General features: G+C 43.0%; 1 protein-coding gene across 1 annotated transcript in view; it reads right to left on the bottom strand.

Annotated features, from left to right (window-relative positions):
• The window catches only part of Adamts19 (ADAM metallopeptidase with thrombospondin type 1 motif 19), a 203366-nt gene extending 195519 nt beyond the window's left edge, over positions 1–7847 (bottom strand). Inside the window, exons 1-2 of the mRNA XM_051163590.1 lie at positions 7679–7847; positions 6475–7124 (exon numbers count right to left, since the gene is read on the bottom strand). Coding sequence (XP_051019547.1) covers positions 6475–7124; positions 7679–7766 — 738 coding nt within the window. The 5' untranslated portion in view covers positions 7767–7847. The remainder of the gene's footprint in view (positions 1–6474; positions 7125–7678) is intronic.
• Between the last annotated feature and the right edge of the window lie 13977 nt (positions 7848–21824).

Raw genomic sequence — 21824 nt, 5'->3', positions numbered from 1 at the left:
TGAGCTATCATCCATGCTGGTGTAGGCTTCAGTGCTGCGGCTGTCTTTGAATTGTTTCTGTTTCTGTAAGTAATACCCTTTACACATATCCTTGGAAATAATCCCAATAAAACTCATTGGTCCTGAAAGCTGGACTTTGATGGTATCCTTTGGTCTGTATCAGTTTCTTGTCTGGGATAAACAGACATTTGTTCGGCTCTCCCTAGGAAGACTGTGTATCCATCCCATTTGTTCTACTTGTTATGCCTTCTTTTTCCATCATCCCTGCCCTGACTGGCTAGAGGTTGGTCTAGTGTATTTTGATGCTAATTACTGCTTGCTGTCTCTGGGACCCACCTGTACCTTGCCTAAGAGCCTAACCTGTTTGACCAATAAAAGGCCATCACACTTGAGCAGGGCAAATGGGAGAGGCGTGGCTAACGTTCCAGGGCTTGGACAGACAAAAGAATCTTGGGAGGAAGACTCAAGGAGAGGAGAGAAGAGGGAGGCTGAAGCATCCTTAGGTTAGGTGGAGGAGAAGCACAGGGCCAGCATGGAGGGAGACTTGGCCCAGATGGTGATAATTAGCAAGTATTTGGGATTATGGATGGGAGGTAGCTTAATACAAATTATTAGAAGCTGATGGCATGGGATATCTCATACCTGCTCCACTATGGTAAGTAGTTTAGGGAATTAATATCTGCCCTGCCCCAGTTTAACTAAGGCTATTTTAAAGTATAATGGGTGTCTGTATCTTAACTGATTGCTAGCAGGTTAAAAAAATACTGCTATAATAATAATTATAGGCCTAATAATAAACATTATTAGGCCATACCGGTAAATTAACTGCAACACTGACTTCTGCTCTCATGTTTGTTCCTGATGTGATGACTTGTCCTAAGCAGAGTTCCCAAAACATTAACTTGTTCCAAATTCATCACAGCATAGAATTCTTGATCACAGGAAAAGTGAAGGTGAAAAAGAAGATCTGTAGAAAGCTCCATATTCTGTATCAAATGCTAAACAAAGTGACTACCAATATTAACAACTCTTGTTTGAGTTTAAAAAATGTTTCATAGGGTAGGCCAGGCTAGTCTTGGCTTCACAGTTCTCCCCCATTAGCCCCTGACTGCTGGGGTAACAGTTAAAAGTCAATATAAGTAAAGAGTTGGCATGTGTCTTAGTCATTTCTGTTTACCATTCTGAGGAAATTATCTACATAATTAACTATGAGCAAAGGAAAAAGAAAAGACAGTGGTCTAGTCTTCCTTGGCTCTGTGTGTGCACCTGATTGTAATGTTGCTGGACATGTGGGACATGTGTGAAGGGTTTGGCTAGTGAACACAAAGCCCTGGGTATACTGAAAAACAGTAGCAAGATATCCACTTATTTCTGTATTCCTTTTGCAGAATTTGTTATTTTTACATATTTTAGATTTTAAAGACTATGATGTAAATATTTATTATCTTATTATTACTTATTCAGTGGTATGGAGGTGTTGTTCTTTGTTTGTTTGTTTTTACCTACTAAGAATGAGCTATCTCATAATGGGTTGAAAATGAAAACAAGGCAACCAATCCAAGAATTCAAGAGCCTTGCTTGCATCATCTCTACTGTACTTCCTGTTTGGTCTTGTGATTGGCAGGGTAGGCTGAGCAGTCTGTAAAAAACATCAGGGCTGCCACTTCTGCTTCTGTATCTACAGGGTGCTTCAGGTACAGGAATCACTAAATAGATGTTTGACTGATTTGATATTTGGGGGTCCATTCAATGTAATGAATTATTAAGCAAAGGTTATTATTCACTACTAGTCTAGTTGGGGGAGGAGACATAATAACATTTCAAATGTAAATGAGTTGCTAAATACACAACTATAACATGTGTGTTTTATAAGGGAGAAATGGAGATTCAAGAAGACTGAGTTTCTTGATGACACATTACTTAACCATCTATCTAAATATTTATTTGGTCATGAGTACTTTCATAATACACACTTGTTTAGTATCTGGGGAATATATACCTAATCTAGTCCTTTTATTCTCACTTTTTTTGTAGTCTGTTTTACTCTATTCATTTATCCTCCCAGACACTCTAAAACACATAGACTCACATACATTCACAAAGAGATATATTTTTAATGAGTTCGTTGGTTTTTGTCAACTTGAAACAAATGTAGACATGTCTAGGAAGAAAGAAGCTTATTTGGGAAAATATCCTCCCAAGACTGGCCTACAGACAAACCTGGGAGACATTTCCTTGATTAACGGTTGATGTGGAGGGGGCCAGCCCACTGCGGGAGGTGCTGGCCCTAGGCAGGTGGTCTTGAGTTGTATAAGAAAGCTGGCTGAGCAAGCTATAAAGAACAGGGCAGTAATCAGCAATCTTCCATTGCCTCTGTTTTAGTTCCTGCCTTGAGTCAAGATACCTGACTTCCCTCAGTAATGGAGTGTGACTTAAGTGTTGTAAGCTGAAACAAACTCAGGACATAACTGTCCATATCCCAGAGGATGAGTGTTTGTGTTGTGCTCAGCCACAGATGGGACATCTATGTCACACCAGCAAGGCTTAGGGAAATCATGAAGGTGGGCAAGAGAGATTGTAAGAAAACCTGAATAAAATATTATCTGTAAACTGTTACCTAAGAACTCACAGCAGTTGTATACACCCTACTCAAGACCAGCAGGAGATCAATCCAGTAAACATTACAGCATGGATTGGAGAATGGCTCATGAAACACCACCCACGGTTGAAGACCTATTGACAATTGATGGCTTTTAACGAGGAAGTTCAAGTTTTCTTGAAGGGTATAGCCCTTGGTAGGTAGACCAATATCCAGTGGATGTCCCTACCCACACCCCCTCGCCATGAGTGTATGAGCAGCACTAATTAGACTCAGTAGGTTAGAAAAGAAAGAAATGTAATAGATAGATAGATAGATAGATAGATAGATATTAGATAGATAGGAATAAGGAAAAAAAGAAGACAGAAGATGAAGTTGGGAAAGGGTGTAGAATGAATCTGAAGTAGATGGGGAAGAGCTATGCAAAGTAAGGGAGGAGTGAGTACACCAAAATACATTGTAAACATGTATGAATTATCAAAGAATTCATAACAACATCAAATAATAAAATAGGGGTAAATCTGCAGAAATGATTACAAAGGTGGTGATATTTTATCCATGTCAGGCAAATAGTCAACGTTGAATTCAGTGAACAGTAAGTCATTAAGGTGCAAACGATCAAGAGTTAGAGTTAAAGAGAACCTCTAGACAAATCCCTTTTTTAAACATTTAGAATCTCATAATCATAGTGTCGATAGCTGCACATTTTAGATACCATTTCCCCACACTGGATTAGACTACTTAATTATGATAAATACTGGAGTCTTCTCTGGGCTCTGGACTCTTTCATCACTGAAACAATCAATGATATGGACCTACCTGAACATGCTCGTCTCTAACAAAATAGGTGATGTCATTCTACCTGCCAATTTGGAAACTACTCATCACCTTGTTGGACAATCTTTATTTTTAAAATCTAAGTAGTTTATTCATATTACATCTCAATTGTTATCCCCTCACTTGTATCTTCCCATTTCTCCTCCGTCCCTCCTTAACCCTATTCCCCTCCCCTAGGTCTGTGACAGAAGGAGACCTCTTCCCCTACCATAAGGTCATAGTCTGTCAGGTCTCATCCTGGTAGCCTGCTTACCTTTCCTATGGGTGCCACCACGCCTCCCCACCAAGGGGGAGTGGTCAAATATGGGGCACCAGAGTTTATATCAGAGTCAGTATCTGCTCTCCACACAACTGTGGAGAATGTGCTGTCCATTGGTTAGATCTTAATAGGGGGATCTAGGTTTACTGCATGCATTGTCCTTGGTTGGTACAGTAGTTTGAGCGGAACCCCTGGGGTCAGATCCATCATCCTTAATGGTCTTTAAATCTTTTAAAATATGTAATAGCAAAGAAGGTAATTCAGCTCTATGGTTAAGTTGCTGCTAGGAGAATAACTGCACACGTGGTGATTTGCCCTTGTCTAAGCAAATCACAGCAAGAAAGCCTTTGCCGGTGGCAAACAATGCTGTTACACACTAAAGGCTGGCACATTTGGAGATAACCCACCTTCTGCATCATGGTGTCTCCTGTAAGTGTTAAAGAATGAATAGTAATATGGTCTAGAGGCATCTAGTCAGGCAGTCAAGGTCCGTACTCTAGTAGATGAAGCTTTAGAAGTCTGACCTCAATGGACACTTTAAGGTCCTCTGTTTCTAGACACTCAAGTTTGGTTTGCTCATTTCCTTTACAAGCTTCACCACTGTCTCCCCCAGGCTCTTCCCTGTACTTGAAACACTCGTTGGCTCTTATGTGGCTGGAGAATATCTCCCCAATTCTCAGGATCCCAGTTACACTTCTGAACATTAGAAACCCAACCCCAACTTCCCTATTGATGTTTGACCTTGGCCAAGGACTTCTAAACTCTGGTGTGACATTTGACTCCTCAAGATGCACCCTTTGCTTCATGACTCCTAATGTCACGTCCATTTATACATAGCAACTTAGCTGTGTGCCTCTGAAGGCGGGTCATTCAATAGACATAATGTCGACCATTCAAAATTTTTTATTCAACCACTTAATTATCTAATTCCTCACATGAGAGAGATAAGGAATTTGTCATTGGGGAAGAAGCCAATCCTGGTGTCAAGACTCCAAATTATCTTCTATTTTCTAATCCAGGAGCTCCTAAGGGAGGGGCCTGGCATGGTAGTTGGAGTTAACAAACCTACCCCTTGGCTATTTGCCTACATTTTCCTTCATACTCTGACTGCTATACTGTATTGCTGGCAATGTCAGTTCTCTCCAATAACAAAGAGTTCCCAGTTCGGAGTATATACTTGTGTGGCTAGTAGGAAAAGTGAGCAAAACTCCAACATGATAAACAGGGAGGAATTTCAAACTCTTATTCAGTCCATGAAAAACCTACTCATAATTCTAACTTTGCTCCCTTAAGTATGGTGAGAGGGCATAGCTCATTTGGAAAATCTGACCCGCAGCCCAAGTCTCAATACAGTGAAATGCTTTGTCCCCTATTGCTCTTACCACACCAGGAACGCTCTATATGTAATTATTTAATCCCCAGCTGAAAGGTAGCAGACAATGAAACCCCCACAAAATGTTTACCCTGCTGAGGTGTTCAAGTATCAGTTCCACAGAAAACATTTTCAAAGCTTTTCATGTCATTTTTCCAAGCCACCTTTTCAGTCATGCCTAAAGTGCCCACATTTGAATATTTGCCATCTGGTAAAATATTGCCCTGTCCAACAGTTCACAGCATTCAAGCATGAGACCTTTAGTGGTAGAGGTAAAAGTTTCCAGTCTTGTTTTGGGGGGTTTCAACCTTTTTTTTTCTTTTCTTTTCTCTTCTTTTACATTCCATGGCTTTTGGTGGTTTTGACTGTCATCAGTTGCTGTTGGACTTTAATCCAAGCAACATGAGACAAGTTGCTTTTAAGCTAATCTTTACGCCCATCAATGGCTCCCTCTGGAGACCAGTAACAAGGGAACTCAACTCACAGAAGGGTTTTCAATATGAGTCTGCCTTTTACTAATAGTAAAGGGCTTGTGGCGGGAAAATAAAGTAGATACAGTTAATACCACTGAACTGAACATATAAGACCCATTAAAATGGTCAATTTTGTCATCTATATTTTTATACCCAATCCCACACAAAGTCAAGGCCAACTTACAAAAGCCAGTGGGGTCAAGTCAGGGAGAAGGCAAAGTAATGGACATGGATAGAGAAAGTGGTGTTACGAAAGCAGTCCACCTTGACACTTTCCAACATGGAGTCTAGAGAGGAAACTACTGTCAAAAGCATGGCGTGGGGGTGGGGTAAACCATCGCCCTCTGCAGGTGGGATTCCAGGATTGCCCTGTGGCCAAGAGCAGCTTTAGATTGGTCTCCTTGGCACTGGGCTTGTTTAGAAAGAATGTTGTGAGTGTGTACAGATTCCAAACACCCGCCTGAATATAACTGCCAGAGAACGGTTCTTCCCATTTTGTAGTAGGACGTTAAAACCAACCAAACAACAACAAACCTGTAAAACAGCAGATGATGAACTGCAGGCAGGGGCAAATAAAGGATTCAGCATGGAGCAGATTCATAAATTTCAAAGTGCTCAAAGACACCACCTGATGGACATGTTTTAGAAGCTCAAGGGAACAGAAAGTTGTTGAACCGCTGGCAAGAAATCAAAAGGCAGAACCCCAAAGAAATTTACATTTCCCTTGAAAGCTCTTTGTAAGCATTAAGACTTCTGGTTCACTGGGCTGTCCTGGAGGCGTTTCTTTAGAAGCGCTTAGAGGGAGACACGTGGGTGGTAAGGTGTCAAAATAAGTTCTGAGAAATACTAGAAAGAATGAAGGAGGGGGAGGAGGTGCATGCAAATCGGCCTGGTGTATTAAATACAGGATGAGAAGGAGAGCTGGGGTGCTTACCAAGCCACCTCCACAGGTGCTGAAAGAAGCCAGAGAGCCAGGATGGCTCAGCACCGTTCCGGTGTAAAAGCAGGCGGTGTCTGGCAGAGTAGAAGGGGGAGGGTCAGTCGCTGGCCCGGTAGGATCAGGACCTGGATTTGGCCACTGCTCCACAGCAAAGCGCTGCGCCAAGAAGCGGCCATCTCTCCGGAGCAGCAGGTACAGGTCCCGGGAGAGGGCCGGGATCCGCAGCAGCACCTCCTCTGTGCTGGGTTCCTCTTGCTTTGTGGGGGTCGGGGAAGAGGGCGGTTGCGGGGACGGCGGGGGCTGCCACGAGGCCGAGGCTTCCAAGGACAGGGAGGTATCCCCGCTGGATCCCCTAGGCAGCTCCTGAGATTCCAGTTCCTCCTCCTCCTCAGCACCTGGCTGCGAGGAGGACCCGAACCACGACTCAGACTGGCCTCCAGCGGCGTCTTCCAGAGGCGCCCTCCCCACTGAGCGCACCTCGCGTGAGCTGCCTGCAGCTTGTGCCCGGCCGCCGCCCCCAGCGCCGCGCCCCCAACTCGGGTCTGCGATGTCCCTGCTGCGGCCGATGGCGTCCTGCGACTCCCGGCGCCAGAGTGCAGGAAACACGACTTCCCATTCCTCGAGGTCGGGCGTGAGCTGCAGCCCTACGAAAGAAGCAGACAAGATAAGTGCGGGGCTTAAAATTCAGCAGTGCCGCTCACGCAAACATTCAACCACTCAGTCCATACAGATACCACGCGCTTGCGTGAAGGCGAGGGAGACCACCCGTCTAGCTCCTGAAACTACTGCAAGCCCCATAGTTTTACAGAACATTTTCAGAAATAAAAGTGTGGTGATGATAGTTTAACATACACTAATTGAAACTGGTGCGAACTCCAGCATAATCTCAAAAGTAGCAAATGCACGCCTCCTGGCTTTCCTTCCAGGTGCCATAAACACCTCTTTGAAACATTACTTGGGGGCGGGGGAGGGGGGAGAGGGAGACCTGATCGTTTTACATATAGTAAAGTAAGGCCAAGAGAAGAGCGCTAGGCTTGTGACCATGACCTGGTCATTTGCCCTGCAAGCTGTTTCTCTGCTATCCACAGAGCTCTGCTCAACCCTCACAGGGTACACCAGTTCTGCCTTCCCGCGTGTCTGCATCCTCCGTCTGCACTGGCCAAGTTGGAGCAAACGGAAAAGTCACTCTAGAACGTACCTGCGATGGTCCCATGCGACAGGAAGCCCAGCTGGTAGAGAAGGCAGCAGCAACAGCAGATGCGAGTCAGGCGCATCTCTGGGCCCATCTCCACAGCGCGCGCCTCCCGCGCAATCCACAGCGCACGCAGCAACCTTCCTGGAGCGCCGGCGGCCAGGCGGCGACTGTGCCCAGGCCCTTTGTCTGCCAGGGGAGGGGGGCGCGGGGGGGCAAGCTGTGTGACTCCGGGAGCCCAGGCGGGGCTGGGGTGGGGAGGAGCGGCCGGCAGCGCTCAGGATCCCTGCGCTCCAGCAACCGGACGAATTAGGTGATGAGTCGACTTTTCTGTGCTCAGGAAGGTGGAGGAGTTTCCAGGCCCGGCGGGCCTGAGCGGGAGCCCCGCGGGATAGACCCGCGGTCCGCGGAAAGCCAGGAGGCACGGGGTTGCGGGCAGGGCGGCCTCGAAACGGGCAGAGTAGTGCGGTCCCAGCCGAGGCTCGCCGCCCGCACCCGCGCCCGCGCGGAGAGAAGCCGGCGCCCGAGTTTGGGCAGCTTGCGGTTGCAGAGCTTTGCACACTCCCCAGGACGCCGCGGCGCGGAGAAGGGGTGGCCGGGGGAGGGGGCGAGAGAGAGCGCGCGCTCCGCAAAGGGGTGTGGAGACTGCAGAATCAGGCGAGTCAGGCCAGAATCAGGGACCGAGGGGGTACCCGCCAAGCGTGACGTTGCGGGACAAAGGTCCCAGAACACCTCACACGTGCTCACCGGCTGTGCAAGGGTAGCGTTGAGACCCAAATTCCCTCACCTGACTCCCAATTGGCCATTCCGGAAGACCTCATTTGCATCCCCCCACCCACCTTCTCCTTTCGTAGTTGGGCTGGGACTTAGGTAAAGGCAGGTAGGGGCCTTCCCCTTCCCTTCCCACCCTTCTCTCAGGCTCCTCTCTGTCCAGCTCTGTCCCCACCTGTCCAACACACAAAGCAGAAGTCAGAGAAGACTTGAACATGGAGCCGCAACGTGTGTACCAGAGTTCTTTGATTGGTCTACTCTGTGTCTCAGAACTTTCCAACCCTAGAAGGACCTAATAAAATTTCTCAGGGAGCATACTAAACAGATTCCCAGGGCAGTAACAACAGGCACCACTGAATATTCAGAGCCCCCTATCCCACTTTTTCTTGGCTCTCCATTCATCTGAGTTTCTCTCCTCCTCCTCCTCCTCCTCCTCCTCCTCCTCCTCCTCCTCCTCCTCCTCCTCCTCCTCCTCTTGGAGTAAGATTAAGATCAAGGTGAAGAATTGTATTCTAAAGCTCTCAGACCAGGTGAGACTATCTTCCCTCTTTTGTCTGTGTGTGCTGTGCACACGTGATGCTTCTGTCTTCTTTGATCTCAAAACTTCCTCTTCCTTTAGTGCAGCCCACGCTTCTGTCACAGTCATATAGAAACTTTAAATCAGACTCAACACTGATTAGTCCAACACACTATTTCAATCCTCCACACAAGGCCAGGCACCATGAGTTAATGCCAGGATGCATTTTAAAAAGAAGGAAAGCAAGGAAGACAGAAAGAAATCCCCGAGTATGACTTCCCACATCCTTTGTTTTACCTTCTGTCCCTAGTTAACAGAGGCAGAAGAATTTATTTCAAAGGCAGTCCATATGAACTGTTTGAATGAACTTGGTCCTTGAATGCTTTCTGTAGCTCACAGTTTCGAAACAGACGTGGAAATCTTCTAGGTGAGTTTGCTCCGGCGGTCTCAGCCTTACCTTGTGAAATCTCTAAAAGTGGAGAGTAGCTAAGGTTTGAGTTCTCAGAGACTCACCTAGGAACCTGGGGGCTTCTTTTCACAAAACTCGCTTACACAAAATTAAAACCAAGCGGGGAGTCAGAGACAAAAAGTTTGATGCGGAAGGACTATAGGAACTAAAGAGCTCGAAGCTACCCCCAACAGAGTACAGGTCTTACCACGTTTCTCACGTGGACTTTCACAACACCAAAGTAGAGTTCCATGAAAAATGCATGTTAAATTGTGTATCCTTATTGGAATATGTTTGGGCTTTTTTTTTTTTTTTTTAACTAAGTGAACTGTATTTTTAAGTTAGATGTGCTAAAGGTCAAAGGCTGCCAATGTCAAATCCCTGTCTCTACTTTACTGCTTCCCTATTAGTAGAGATCCATACTAATCCTTCATGGATGAGGTTAATTAACGATTGCAGGAACATTTACTTGCACTCCAGCCAGATTTGTTTCCTTCCATTTGAATACTACTGTCACTTATTTTGTACACAGTCAAATACTTTTATAAATACCTTACATTGAAATGAATCTCACATTTATGTCTCCTACCGGAGTTTTAAGTTTTCAAAGGTAGCCACGCTTTCTTTTGCCTGTTTCCCCACAACATCCTGATTAATTTAATGGCCTACATTGAATAATGATTCTAATCCTCATGAGATACCCGAGATGCTATTTTATTCCAATTCCAACTCCTTGATGCAGAATGAACACTAGTTCCAGCTGCTGATCTGCCACTATCAGCTTGACGTGTTTGGTGAAGAAACAACACAAATCTCAGAGAGAGATGATGTGTGGGAAATGTCTGTGCTCTGACTAGAAGAGAGCTTTATAGGCCGGGCACGGCCGTGGCACATGCCTTTCATCCCAGCACTCTGGAGGCAGTGGCGGGTGGATCTCCTTGAGTTCAAGGCCAGCCTGGTCTACAGAGTCAGTCCAGGACAGCCAAGGCTCCACAGAGAAATCCTATCTCTAAAACCAAAGAGAGAGAGAGAGAGAGAGAGAGAGAGAGAGAGAGAGAGAGTGTTTGATAAGTATCAATGAGAGGGGATGTGGTTTGTGGATGTGCATGAAAGAAAGAACTAACCTGATTTAGGGCTCAGTCGAGTACGTGTGGTGAAACAGAGAAGAAAGGGGAGGACTGTGGCATGCATGTGCATCAGCAACGTTAGAGAGGGGGGAAAGCACCAGCTCAGAAATATGTGGATTATGACAGGTAGCTACATATATCACCAGACAGTAGCTAGAATCAGCAGAGCACTGCTTTTGTGTTCTCAGAGCAACGGCACAGAGAACAGAGAGATAGATGGCGCAGCTTGAGTGTGGGAAGATACAGCTGTGCTCTCTGTGCAGAGGTGGCTTCCCTGCTGCCCAAATCTTTTATTCCCTTCATCATTGGCAGTGCACGTCTCACAGCATAAAGCTAACCTTAAATGCTCCCCTCTCCAGGAAAAAAAAAGAAAAAAAGACTTAAGATCTTGAGAAAATACAAAGAACTCTTTTACTGAATTTCATGAGGGTATTAGCTCGCCATAAAACTCGCATCTAAACTGAGATCACAGCTTAAACTGTTTCTGGCCATGATAGAATAGTATGGGCCATATTTTAACTGGGATATTGAGAAATTAGACAACAGGAGAGATGGCCCAGCAGGTAAAGGCACCTGCCACCAAGCCTGAGGACCTAAGTTCGGCCTAGTTTGGGTACACATGGCAAGAGGACAGAGTCAGCTTCTGACACTGTCCTCTGACACATGTGTGCACAGACACGCGCGCGCGCGCACACACACACACACACACACACACACACACACACACACACACACTTTTGCTCAAAATGGCTTTAAAATAAAAATTTAAAAAAAGAAATAAGGAAAGGCACATAAAACCCTAGTTTTCAGGCACTAAGCCACATGTAGGCTAGGGCTGGGACCCAAGAGAGAAAAGAGCAAATAAAATAAGCATAATTCCTTACTCCACTACCCGGAAATAGTCAGAACAGGAAGCAATCAAACAAAGTCCTGAGGGCTAGGACATACGATAATGTAGCTAGAATTGACAAAGCAGAATATCAGAAAAGAGTGCACTGGTTATATATTGTTGACGAGTACCCTTAACAGTTTAAAACAATAAAGACAGTGTCATGGTTTCTAAGGAATCTAGGAGTGTCTGAGCTGGGTCTTTCTGGCTAGAGTTCTCTAAGAAGATTGTCTTCAAACACTTGGCCAGGACTACAGTTTCAGAACACACAACTTGAAATAGAATTAACTGTGCAGAGACTGGGACTTGCTGCTGGACTCTGGGCACAGCTCTGAGAATGGTATGGGAGAATGGGGAGATGGAAGGACCCAGAGGGTTTAGGAGCCCACATCTGGACCTAGGGAGGCCTGCACAAACTGTTGCACCAACCAAAGACCATGCATGCAATGAACCTAGTCCCCCTGTTCAGATGCAGCCAATAGACAGCTCATTCTCCACAGTTGTGGGAGAAGCAGGGACTGCCTCTGATGTGAACTCTGGTGGCCTCGGATTTGATCCCTTCTCCTTGGTGGGGAGGCCTTGTAGGCACACAGAGGCAGGGGAAGCAGGCTATCTGGATGAGACCTGATAGGCTGTGGTCTTATGGTGGGGAAGGAGATCCCCTTCTGTGAGAGGTCTAAGGGAGGGGAATAGGGCGGAAGAGGGAGGGAGGGTGGGAACGGCATGATACAAACGAGAAAATAGCAATCAGGATGTAATCTGAACAAGTTATAATAAATCAATTATTTCAAAGTATAGTTGAAGGAAAAAAAGAAAGAAATAGAATTGTGCTCACAGCTTACTACATGCATTTCCCCCATAGGATTGCTGGGAACATGCGTTTGTGGTCAGACAAAGAGGCTACCCAAAGAAGGAGCTATAGTATTTGTTTTATAACTTGAAGAAAGGTGAGCCATCACCTCTACCAAAGAAATCACTATGTTTAACTCATATTCAAAGGGAAACATAGTAAAGAACTTTTGAATGTATATTTTAAATCATTGTTATATTCCCCCTGTCATAAAGTATGTATTTTCTCTCCATAGGAAAGCTACACCCATCCATTTCCAAGATGCTTAGAGGACTGATTCTATTTTCTGTACTTACATGTGTGCTGTATGTGTGGAACTTATGTGTATGCATGTTCATATGCATGCGTGTATGCATGTGTTAGGAGGCCCAAACGATATTGCTCATCATCCTTGATTGCTCTCCATTTCATTTATTAATGCCAGGGTCTTAATGTCCCCAATGCCCACCAGTTCTAGCATCTGATCATCTAACTAATCTCCAGGTGGATGTGACTGCCCTCCTCCAATCGTTGATTCAGCTTCCCCTTTGTGTATCCTGGAGAAAGGTAAGGAGCTATTTATTCAACTCCCATAAGCCAAAGTAATCGTCGTGGAAGCTACAGTTGTGTTTCTGTTGAGAAAGGAGTAATGCTGAGGCAGAAAAGAACCACGTGGCTCGAATACATGATTATATTTCATTATGTACATGTATGACATTTTCAGGACCAAAAATAAAATTAAAAATAAACCAAAAAGCAGAAAAATGTCACAGAAACACACAAACATACAGCCATGCACACACACATACACACACACACACACACACACACACACAACTACCACACATACAAAAATGCACAAAAAAAAATCCTGGACAAAGAAACATAGAAGATATCTGTATTACATTGGCAAATTGCTTAATGTAAACATTTTACAAATGAATTTTAGAAAGGCTTATTTGTGTCACTTTACACTCTCACTAATACTCTTTACAATGCCAGCTGCCCAATTACAGAGGCCCTCTCAGAACTTAAGTGTCTTTACAGCAGTTCTATACTTGTATCAAGATTGTTTAAGATACTCAGTGTCTATTGCTACATAAGAAATTAAGCCAGAACCTCTATATCTTAAAAAGCATAGGCTTGTATTTCACATTGTCTTCTTGGGAAAGGACCTATTGGGATACTTCTGGTTCAGGTTTTCTGATAAGGATGAAGTTCAACTATAGGTCAAAGATACTGTCCATAGTCATTGAAAAAGACTAAATCAGGAGGCCTTTGTTCTCCACAGAGGTGTCATTCAAGAGAAAACAAGAGTATACCCAAGATAGGAGCTCAGCCAGAACTTAGATAACCTAATAATACAAGTGGCCAACATTTTTTCCCACCGTCTGTGAGACATGATTCAGTAATAAAAGAATTGAATTTCATCTTGCAATGGGCAGAATATCAAGAAATCTTGCTCAAATCCTAAAAACATCAGAGCTGGGAATTCTAGAAGCTGTCTGTGTTGTGACTTGTACAAGTGGATGAAGTAACTACCCATTGACTGGGATAGGAAAGCCAGAAAGAACAGAAAACATCAATGCATACAGCACTCTGAGCAGTGTGTGGACCTCAGTTAGAGTTGAGAGGCATCAAAGCGCACAGGGTATTAGACAGTGTTCTTAGAAAATCAACTCTTTAATAGTTAGACTAAGTTAGCCTTGTCATTACGGTTGACATATGGCCATCTTAGCAATGCTTGCAAGTAGTTCTCAGCGTGATCCATCTGTTTCCAAGTAACTTAACTGCCTACTGCAACAAGTTTGTTGTATTTAAAGAAATAATGATTTTTATTGAAATAGCAACAATACAAAATTTCATTCTCTGGCAGCCAATAAAAGGTTCTGTGCAAGGGGGAAAAAAAAAAAAAAAAAAGAAAGAAAGAAAAAGAAAAAAGAAAACTATGCCTAATAACAAAGAAAAGCCAATTAGTAAAACAAAACAAAACAAACCAGACTCAGACACAATAGAAATAACATGAATAATAAAATAATATATGTGCTTTAAATGCATAAGAAGGAGGATAGAAGAAGCCCAAGGTAAAATGAAGGTAAAATGACCCAATTTGAAACTCTGGGCATGAAATATGTAATACTTTAGATACAATAATGTTGATGCCTTCTGGTTTATTAATCTGTCTTTATAGTTTGTCTTTTTGATTTTTCAATTCCCAATATTAAGTAATTTCCTCATGCATTTTGTTTAGAAAGTCTAACGATTTCTCAGTTTAGATTCCTCATCCACTCTGATGTAAGTCTTATAGCAGGAATAAAGCAGTATCATGGTGTCCCATATTGGTTAAAACTACAGAAAAGCAACAACTTCTCTAGACCCGTTAGAACTGGTGAAATTTTTAATTTTACTACAATACCAAGTGTTTGCTAGGGTATGAAAAAACTTACACTCCCACACATGTCATGTGAAACAAGATGATAGAACTACTTTGAAAACATTATTTAACGGATTTTTAAAAAATATTTCTTAATGTATTAAGAAATATAAATATACAATTCAACAACTATGTTTCTAGACTTTTATCTGAGAAAAGCTAACAGGGATACATGGGGGGAAATGTGTCTTTGAGTAATCATGCCACTTTTATGTGTGTAGATAAAGCCAGAAATGACACCATGCATCAACTGGCTAATAAGTAGACTGCTGCACATCCTTGCAGTGGAAAGTTATTCAGCATGCAAGAATATAAGCTGCTGTCCATACAACAACATAGGTGGCTCTCAAGAGCAGGATTCAAAGTGAATGAAGCTTTTGGCTATATGAAAATTTACAGAAGACAAAAAAAAAAATCTTTAAATTGGGCTGGTGATGGCATCAAGGGACATGGTGGCAAAGGGGGATGAGGGATTGGGTGATGTGATTGTTTTATGTCATAGTTATGATACTGGTTAAATGATTATAGGCGATATTTAGGACTTAATAAAATTATATACTTAATGTTAAAATAATATTATACTTAAATTATATCTCACTAAATATATATTTTTTACTTTATTTTTTCCATGATTTTTATGTTTATATTCTTTTTTTAATTTTTTATTAATTTATTCTTGTTACATCTCAATGGTTATCCCATCCCTTGTATCCTCTCATTCTTCCCTCCTGCCCATTTTCCCCTTACTCCCCTCCCCTATGACTGTTCCTGAGGGGGATTTCCTCCCCCTGTAGATGCTCATAGGGTATCAAGTCTCTTCTTGGTAACCTGCTATTCTTCCTCTGAGTGCCACCAGGCCTCCCCCTCCAGGGGACATGGTCAAATATGAGGCACCAGAGTTCGTGTGAAAGTCATACCCCACTCTCCACTCAACTGTGGAGAATGTTCTGTCCATCGGCTAGATCTGGGTAGGGATTTAAAGTTTACCGCCAGTATTGTCCTTGGCTGGTGCCTTAGTTTGAGTGGGACCCCTGGGCCCAAATCTGCCTTTCATAATGTATATTTTTAAAATAAAAAGCTGGGCATAATGACACACATCTTTAATCTCAGCACATGGAGAGGAAGAGGCAGGTGGATCTTTGTAAATTTGAGGCCAGCCTGGTCTACAAAGCAAGTCCAGGCCTGCCAAGACTACACAAAGAAAGCCAGTCTTGAAAAACAAAATAATAATAATAATCATCATCATCATCATCATCATCATCATCATCATTTTAAATGCCAGCTAAGTTTTCAGTACCAGGCATGATTTTCCTTCTGTTCAATGAGCCTTAAATACAATTAGACGACTGATGATTGCCACCAAGATACAAGTGCCATTATTGCACCGTTAGAGATATTTTGTCATGCTGGCCATTTTTGTGGTTCATAGACATCACAGCTGGGAAAGACTATTGATTTCTTCCCTCCGCTAGCAACTTGGATAGCATCTTCTGGTTCTAGGTAAGCTACACCTCAGAGAGAGGTTTCTGGGTTGAATAGAACTTCAATATTCCATGTCCTGTGTCCGAAGAATGCCATGTCTTCAGCAAAAGGGATTTACCTTCAACCTTTAGGAGGCAACCAAGAGCAGCATCAATAATATTTTGCCATATATATATATATATGTGTGTGTGTTATACCTTTGTCTAATGAGATCATTACCCTTAGAGGAGACATTACTACTGTCATTTTTCAAGACCAGCATAATTCTTAACTGCAGTCTAAACTTATTCTTACACCCACAGGTAAGGGTAGCTCTCAGCCCTCATCAAAGAAGCATCTGTTTCCAGCAGAGACCACTACAGAAAACTATGACTGGTCAACATGAGAGAATAATGCCAAAAGCATGGAGAAGGGAAAGAAAGATTGAGAGTCAGAGGACCAGGAAATCTGTTGTAAGATTGTGTCTCCTAGAAATGACAGGGAAGCCACACTCACAGGAAGTTAATGATATGACTCCCCAAACCTGAACAAGGGCAGTGCCAGTAGACATGCCAACATGAGAGGAGGAGACCTTATGGGGCCCCACCTCTAGGCCAAAAACTACAGGCAACATTAGACTTCAGAAAGAGGGAGAATCAATCCTTCCCAGAGATGAGCCCCCTAACTGGTTATCCAATTCCAAGTGGCCAGTCATGAAAATATGCACACATAAGCAACACTAGACAGACTCAACAAGTTGTGTTTATATGTGTATGTGCGCGCACACACACAACACTAATGAAGAAAATGAAGCCAAGGATTAAATAGGACATGGGAAAGAGTGGAGGGTAGGTGAAGGGAGAAGATATAGATGGAGAAAAAAGGTGGTGGTGGGGCAAATGTGATGTGATTATATTTTAATTATTTTTTATTAAAAAATAAATATGTGACATCTCAATATTTAAATTTCAGCAACTGGAGAGTGTACTTTTCAGAAGTTGACACTATTTTTCAAGATTCCACATTCAGTAACAGAGTTTATCACCAACTCATATACCCAGAACATGCAGGCTACTCTTGTGCTGTTCACATCAAGCCCTGAGATTGTGTTCCTCAGCTCCTAGCTTCAAGCACCATTGCTATTCTCTTAGTGTAACTACTGATCCCTCAATAGCCTGCCTCCTCCTGTCTTGTGGTCTCTACGATCCGATTTGTATTCTATAGCCAGAACTATCATTTAAAATGAAAATAATACCTTGCCATTAAAAACCTTCAATGGCTTTTTTTGTACTCTTAGGACCAACTTTAAACTCCTTAACAAACCTAAAGACCTGTGTGGTCCAAGCTCTTTCATTTCTTCAGACAAATCACATTATATTCCTCCCTTGGGGCGTCTTTAATTTTTGCTTTATAGCATGATCTTTCCTGCTTCGAGGTTCCATACGCGATTCCTTTTGCCTGGAACATGTCACCTAGCACCTCTGCTAACTTAAACGACTCTGACATTCCTCTCGTGCTGGTCTCTTTGCTTCACCAAGTGTCATAAATACCTACTGATCTATGCCATCAGAGCACCTGCATCCTTCATAGTTCTAGTGCTTAAATGAAGATGTGCTACATCTAATTGTCGCAAACTCCTTCTACTATCCCACAGTTCGACTCCCTAGGAATAATCACAGCTAACCCTTGTGCCTTTTCCACAACTGTAAAACAAAAACATACTGACAAACACCACCATATGATATGACAGAGCTTAAATACACACAGACGCCGCCTCCCGCCTTTCATGGTAAATAGCCTCACTCAGCACATGGGACAAGTAGTTGTTTAATAGGATGGGAGATGGCCTTTTACATTCTTATTATACAGAAAATTATTTGTAAAGGAAAATCACATGCTTAGGAAGGAAGAAGGAAAGGGAAATAGAATAGTCTACATAAATTGATTCTTTAGTTACACTTGATTTTTTGAGAGGGTGAGACAAAGCTATTTCAGGAGCAATTTCATGTTGCAATGATCGGACTTTGGAAATATTGATAAATGAAAAGTTTCATAATGTGATTTCATCATTTCATCATTTTAACCATAAGAAAACTTTTTTTTTTTTTTTTTTTTTTTTTTTTTTTTTTTGGCCAGGGGAGGGGAAAGAGGGATCTTGTGAGACTTTTATTTCTTAATGTGGCATAGGACATTAGGACATGAAATATCTCAGTTGTTTGTTTGGCTTAGATATAAAACTTGCTACAAGATTCAGTTCCAGCTATGTGTATATGCCAAGATTCTCTTGTTAGTAATAGACACCAAAAGTAAACTTTGAAAATGTGACTGTCCCTGACCTAGGTCCTCTGCATATATGCTATGGTTGTGTAGCTTGGTCCTCCTCTGGGAATCCTCACAGCGGGAGCAGGGCTGTCCCTGACTCTTTACGACCCTTTTCTTCCCACTGGGTTGCCTCGTCTAGCCTTAATATGAGGGGAGGTGCCTAGTTTATTGCAAGGTGATATGCCATGTTTGGTTGATATCCCTGGAGGCCTGTCCTTTTCTGAAGGGAACTGGAGGAAAAGTAGATGAGGAGGGGCAGTGACTGGAAGGGGATGAGGAAGGGGAAACTGTGGACAGCATGTAATATATGAGAGAAAAATAATTTAAAAAATTTTAAATCTGACTTGCTAACCTTCTGAATGGTGAAGTATGTAACAACCATGGCCTTCACGTAAGGTTTTGTTTGTTTGTTTGTTTGTTTGTTTGTTTGTTTTCACATGCCATTTATATCTTTTACATAGGAATGTCTTTGCTCCTGAACATTTACCTATCACTGACACAATAAACCAAGAGCTTTCTGCACACGCTTTCTGTTGCCTTCCTTTAGCAAATCCCACTGAGTACAACTGGTTATCACTACCTGTAGTGACTATGACCTGAAGACCAACACATGTGTTCTGACATAATGTTTAAGCTTCTTACATTCTATAATTTGGAAACATTTCCTTCTTGTAGGAGAATGCTTGATTTTAACACTATTTGCAGTGGCAGGTGCTGGATGCCCTAGATTGCTAAGTATTCAAAATATTTATTATGTAACTGATCAAATGAAACCACAGATGACATCATCTATACCTATGTTACACATCTTACCATAGATGGGAGAATGATTCAGACCCATGTGCCTATGGTTATTATTAGTATTAAAAATTATGCTGGGTTAGGCTAGAGGCTGTTCTTACTTCCTACAGTATCACAACAATCCAGGTTTTCAGTCTCCATGTGTCCTGGTCATAACAGGTCATAAAAATGTTCATACCTGACAAGTACAGAACAAAATGATCGAGCCAATGATTGAACTGCAGACTTCCTTCCTGAGGGAGTCCAGGGGTCTCAGCAGCAAAGGCATCAGTAATTTGTTTAGTTTCCCAAGTCAGTTGCCCCAGCATCCAAACCAGCTTCTCCAAGCAGCAGCTTCCTGTGGTCTGTGCCTGTGTTCAGAGCTTAGTATTCCAGCCTTTTCACTGATTTTCAGGCTATACAATGACATCATTTCACTGATTTTTTTTCTGTTAAGTAAAGCCAGAATTCATTTCTGCAGATACAGGCAAGAGCCCTAACTTAAACTAGTCTGAGGTCAAAGGAACCTCCAAAAATCCAAAGTGCTTGCTGTGCATAGTCTGAGCTGAGGGGGATGAACATCCTGTCCCTTTCCATCAGTAGGAATCTGCTGGTTTGTGACACATAGCAACAAAATGCCTTTAAATTATTGCCTATGGTCTCCTCGAATGGCAGATTCACAGAAAACAGAACTTTTCTTTCCATATACTTGTGTGCAATCTAAGGTTCATGGGATGACATGCTTGTTCCTAATGATCCTACACAAAAAGAATCATAAAGCCAAGTTCAAAACCTCCCAGCACAAGCAAGATTATAGTGGAAATCCCGGAAGGTGCTCTAAGTGGAGAAAAGAGAGAATTAATGCCGGACAATGTGGAGGAAGGCCATAAAAAGCCATCTTCTGGGTTTGTCATGGCTGTTGCCCTTGCACATTCACAAGTACATCTCTGTGCACAAGAACAGCACAGGACTGAGTCTATCAAATCACCCGTGGTTGGAGACAGGCCTTGGGAGAGCTTTAGCAGTCAATGGTTGCTGGGCAAGAAGGGGTTACCGTCTTCAGTGGTGTAACTACCTGCAAGTTGCTCTTGTTCCATCATCTAGCTCTTGACCCATGGCCAAACCAGCCTTGTTAAATTCATTGGACCACGGAACCAATAAAAAGACATGATAGCAGGAGGGACACTTGTTGGTCTGAGGGGCTCATGAAGGTGAGAAGGCTTTAAGGAGAGGGTAAAAAAAAAAGGACAAACATGGACAGAATATATTATATAGGTTCATGGAATTGTCAAATATTAAATGGATAAAGAATGAGGGTGGGAGAGTTTGACTGAGGAAGAATGGAGGTCAATACAGAGGGTGAGGGAGGTAGGGAGGGGGAGTTGCTTATCAAGTGAGTCAAAGAGATTTGAAAGAAAAAATATATAGGCTATTGTCTGCCCTTGCCTGTTATTGTCTCACAGACCTTGGAGGCAAGCCCCTGCTGCTGAAGACACCACACACTTCAAACATGGGACTTGGAGGAACTGAGCAGAAACTAACCTGGAAGCCTCCTTCCTGAAAACGGAGGACCAGAAGGTGCTGTCTGCTCAAGCTGCTAAACTATGGAAGGAATAAATGCAACCATAGTCCTACCCAGACTGTGATGCCTATGAACCACAGCAAGGACCAGCATGGCAAGACACTATGAAGGGTGCAATTGTGCATCTTGTACCTTAGATAAGGTACTCAACAACTATATAATTGGACTCAAGGCCCACTCAATAGGAGACAATTCATGCCTGCTACTGTAAACCTAGCCAACTACCCATGACTGGTGAGGTCATGGAACACAGAGGAGAAACTACTAGCACAACTTTTCTATAATTTCATTCTTGTATTCGCTAATAATAATAGCACTCACCCCCTCACCAAGGAAACTCCTTTTTGCAGCAGATAGAAACCATTACAGAGATCCACAAATAGTCAAAATGCACATCTGACTGTGGAATTACCAGCCCTAGTTGAAGCATCTACAACACAATTCCTACACTTAAGGCTCAAGGAACATTTCAGGAAAGGGTATGGAAGGATTGTAAATGGCAGGAGACCAAGATCTTAGCCATGAAATAATGTCCTCTATTTCTGATAGGGACTTGAAGCCTTGACATCTTTAAAATTAATTCTTTCAGATTACATTTCAATTGTTATCCCCTTGCTTGTCTCCTTCCATTCCTCCCTCCCCCCTCCCTCTTTCAACCTATTCCCCTCCCCTACATCTGTGACAGAAGGGGACATCCTCCCTCAATATATGGTCACAGCCTATCAAGTCTTGGTAGCCTGCTTATTCTTTTTCTGAGTGCCACCAGGCCTCCTCACCAAGGGGAAGTGGTCAAATATGGGGCACCAGAGTTCATGTCAGAGTCAGTACCCACTCTCCACACAACTGTGGATAATGTCCTGTCCATTGGCTAGACCTGAATAAAGGTTCAATTTTTACTGCATATATTGTGCTTGATTGGTGCAGTAGTTTGAGCAGAACCCCCTGGGTCCAGATCTGCCCCTCATGATGTTCTTCTTGTAGGTTTCTAGGAC

Source organism: Acomys russatus, chromosome 20 (assembly GCF_903995435.1).
Source record: "Acomys russatus chromosome 20, mAcoRus1.1, whole genome shotgun sequence".
In the NCBI taxonomy this organism is placed as follows: domain Eukaryota; kingdom Metazoa; phylum Chordata; class Mammalia; order Rodentia; family Muridae; genus Acomys; species Acomys russatus.
Note: the sequence above shows the minus strand (reverse complement) of the source record. Positions and strands in the feature narration are given on the sequence as shown.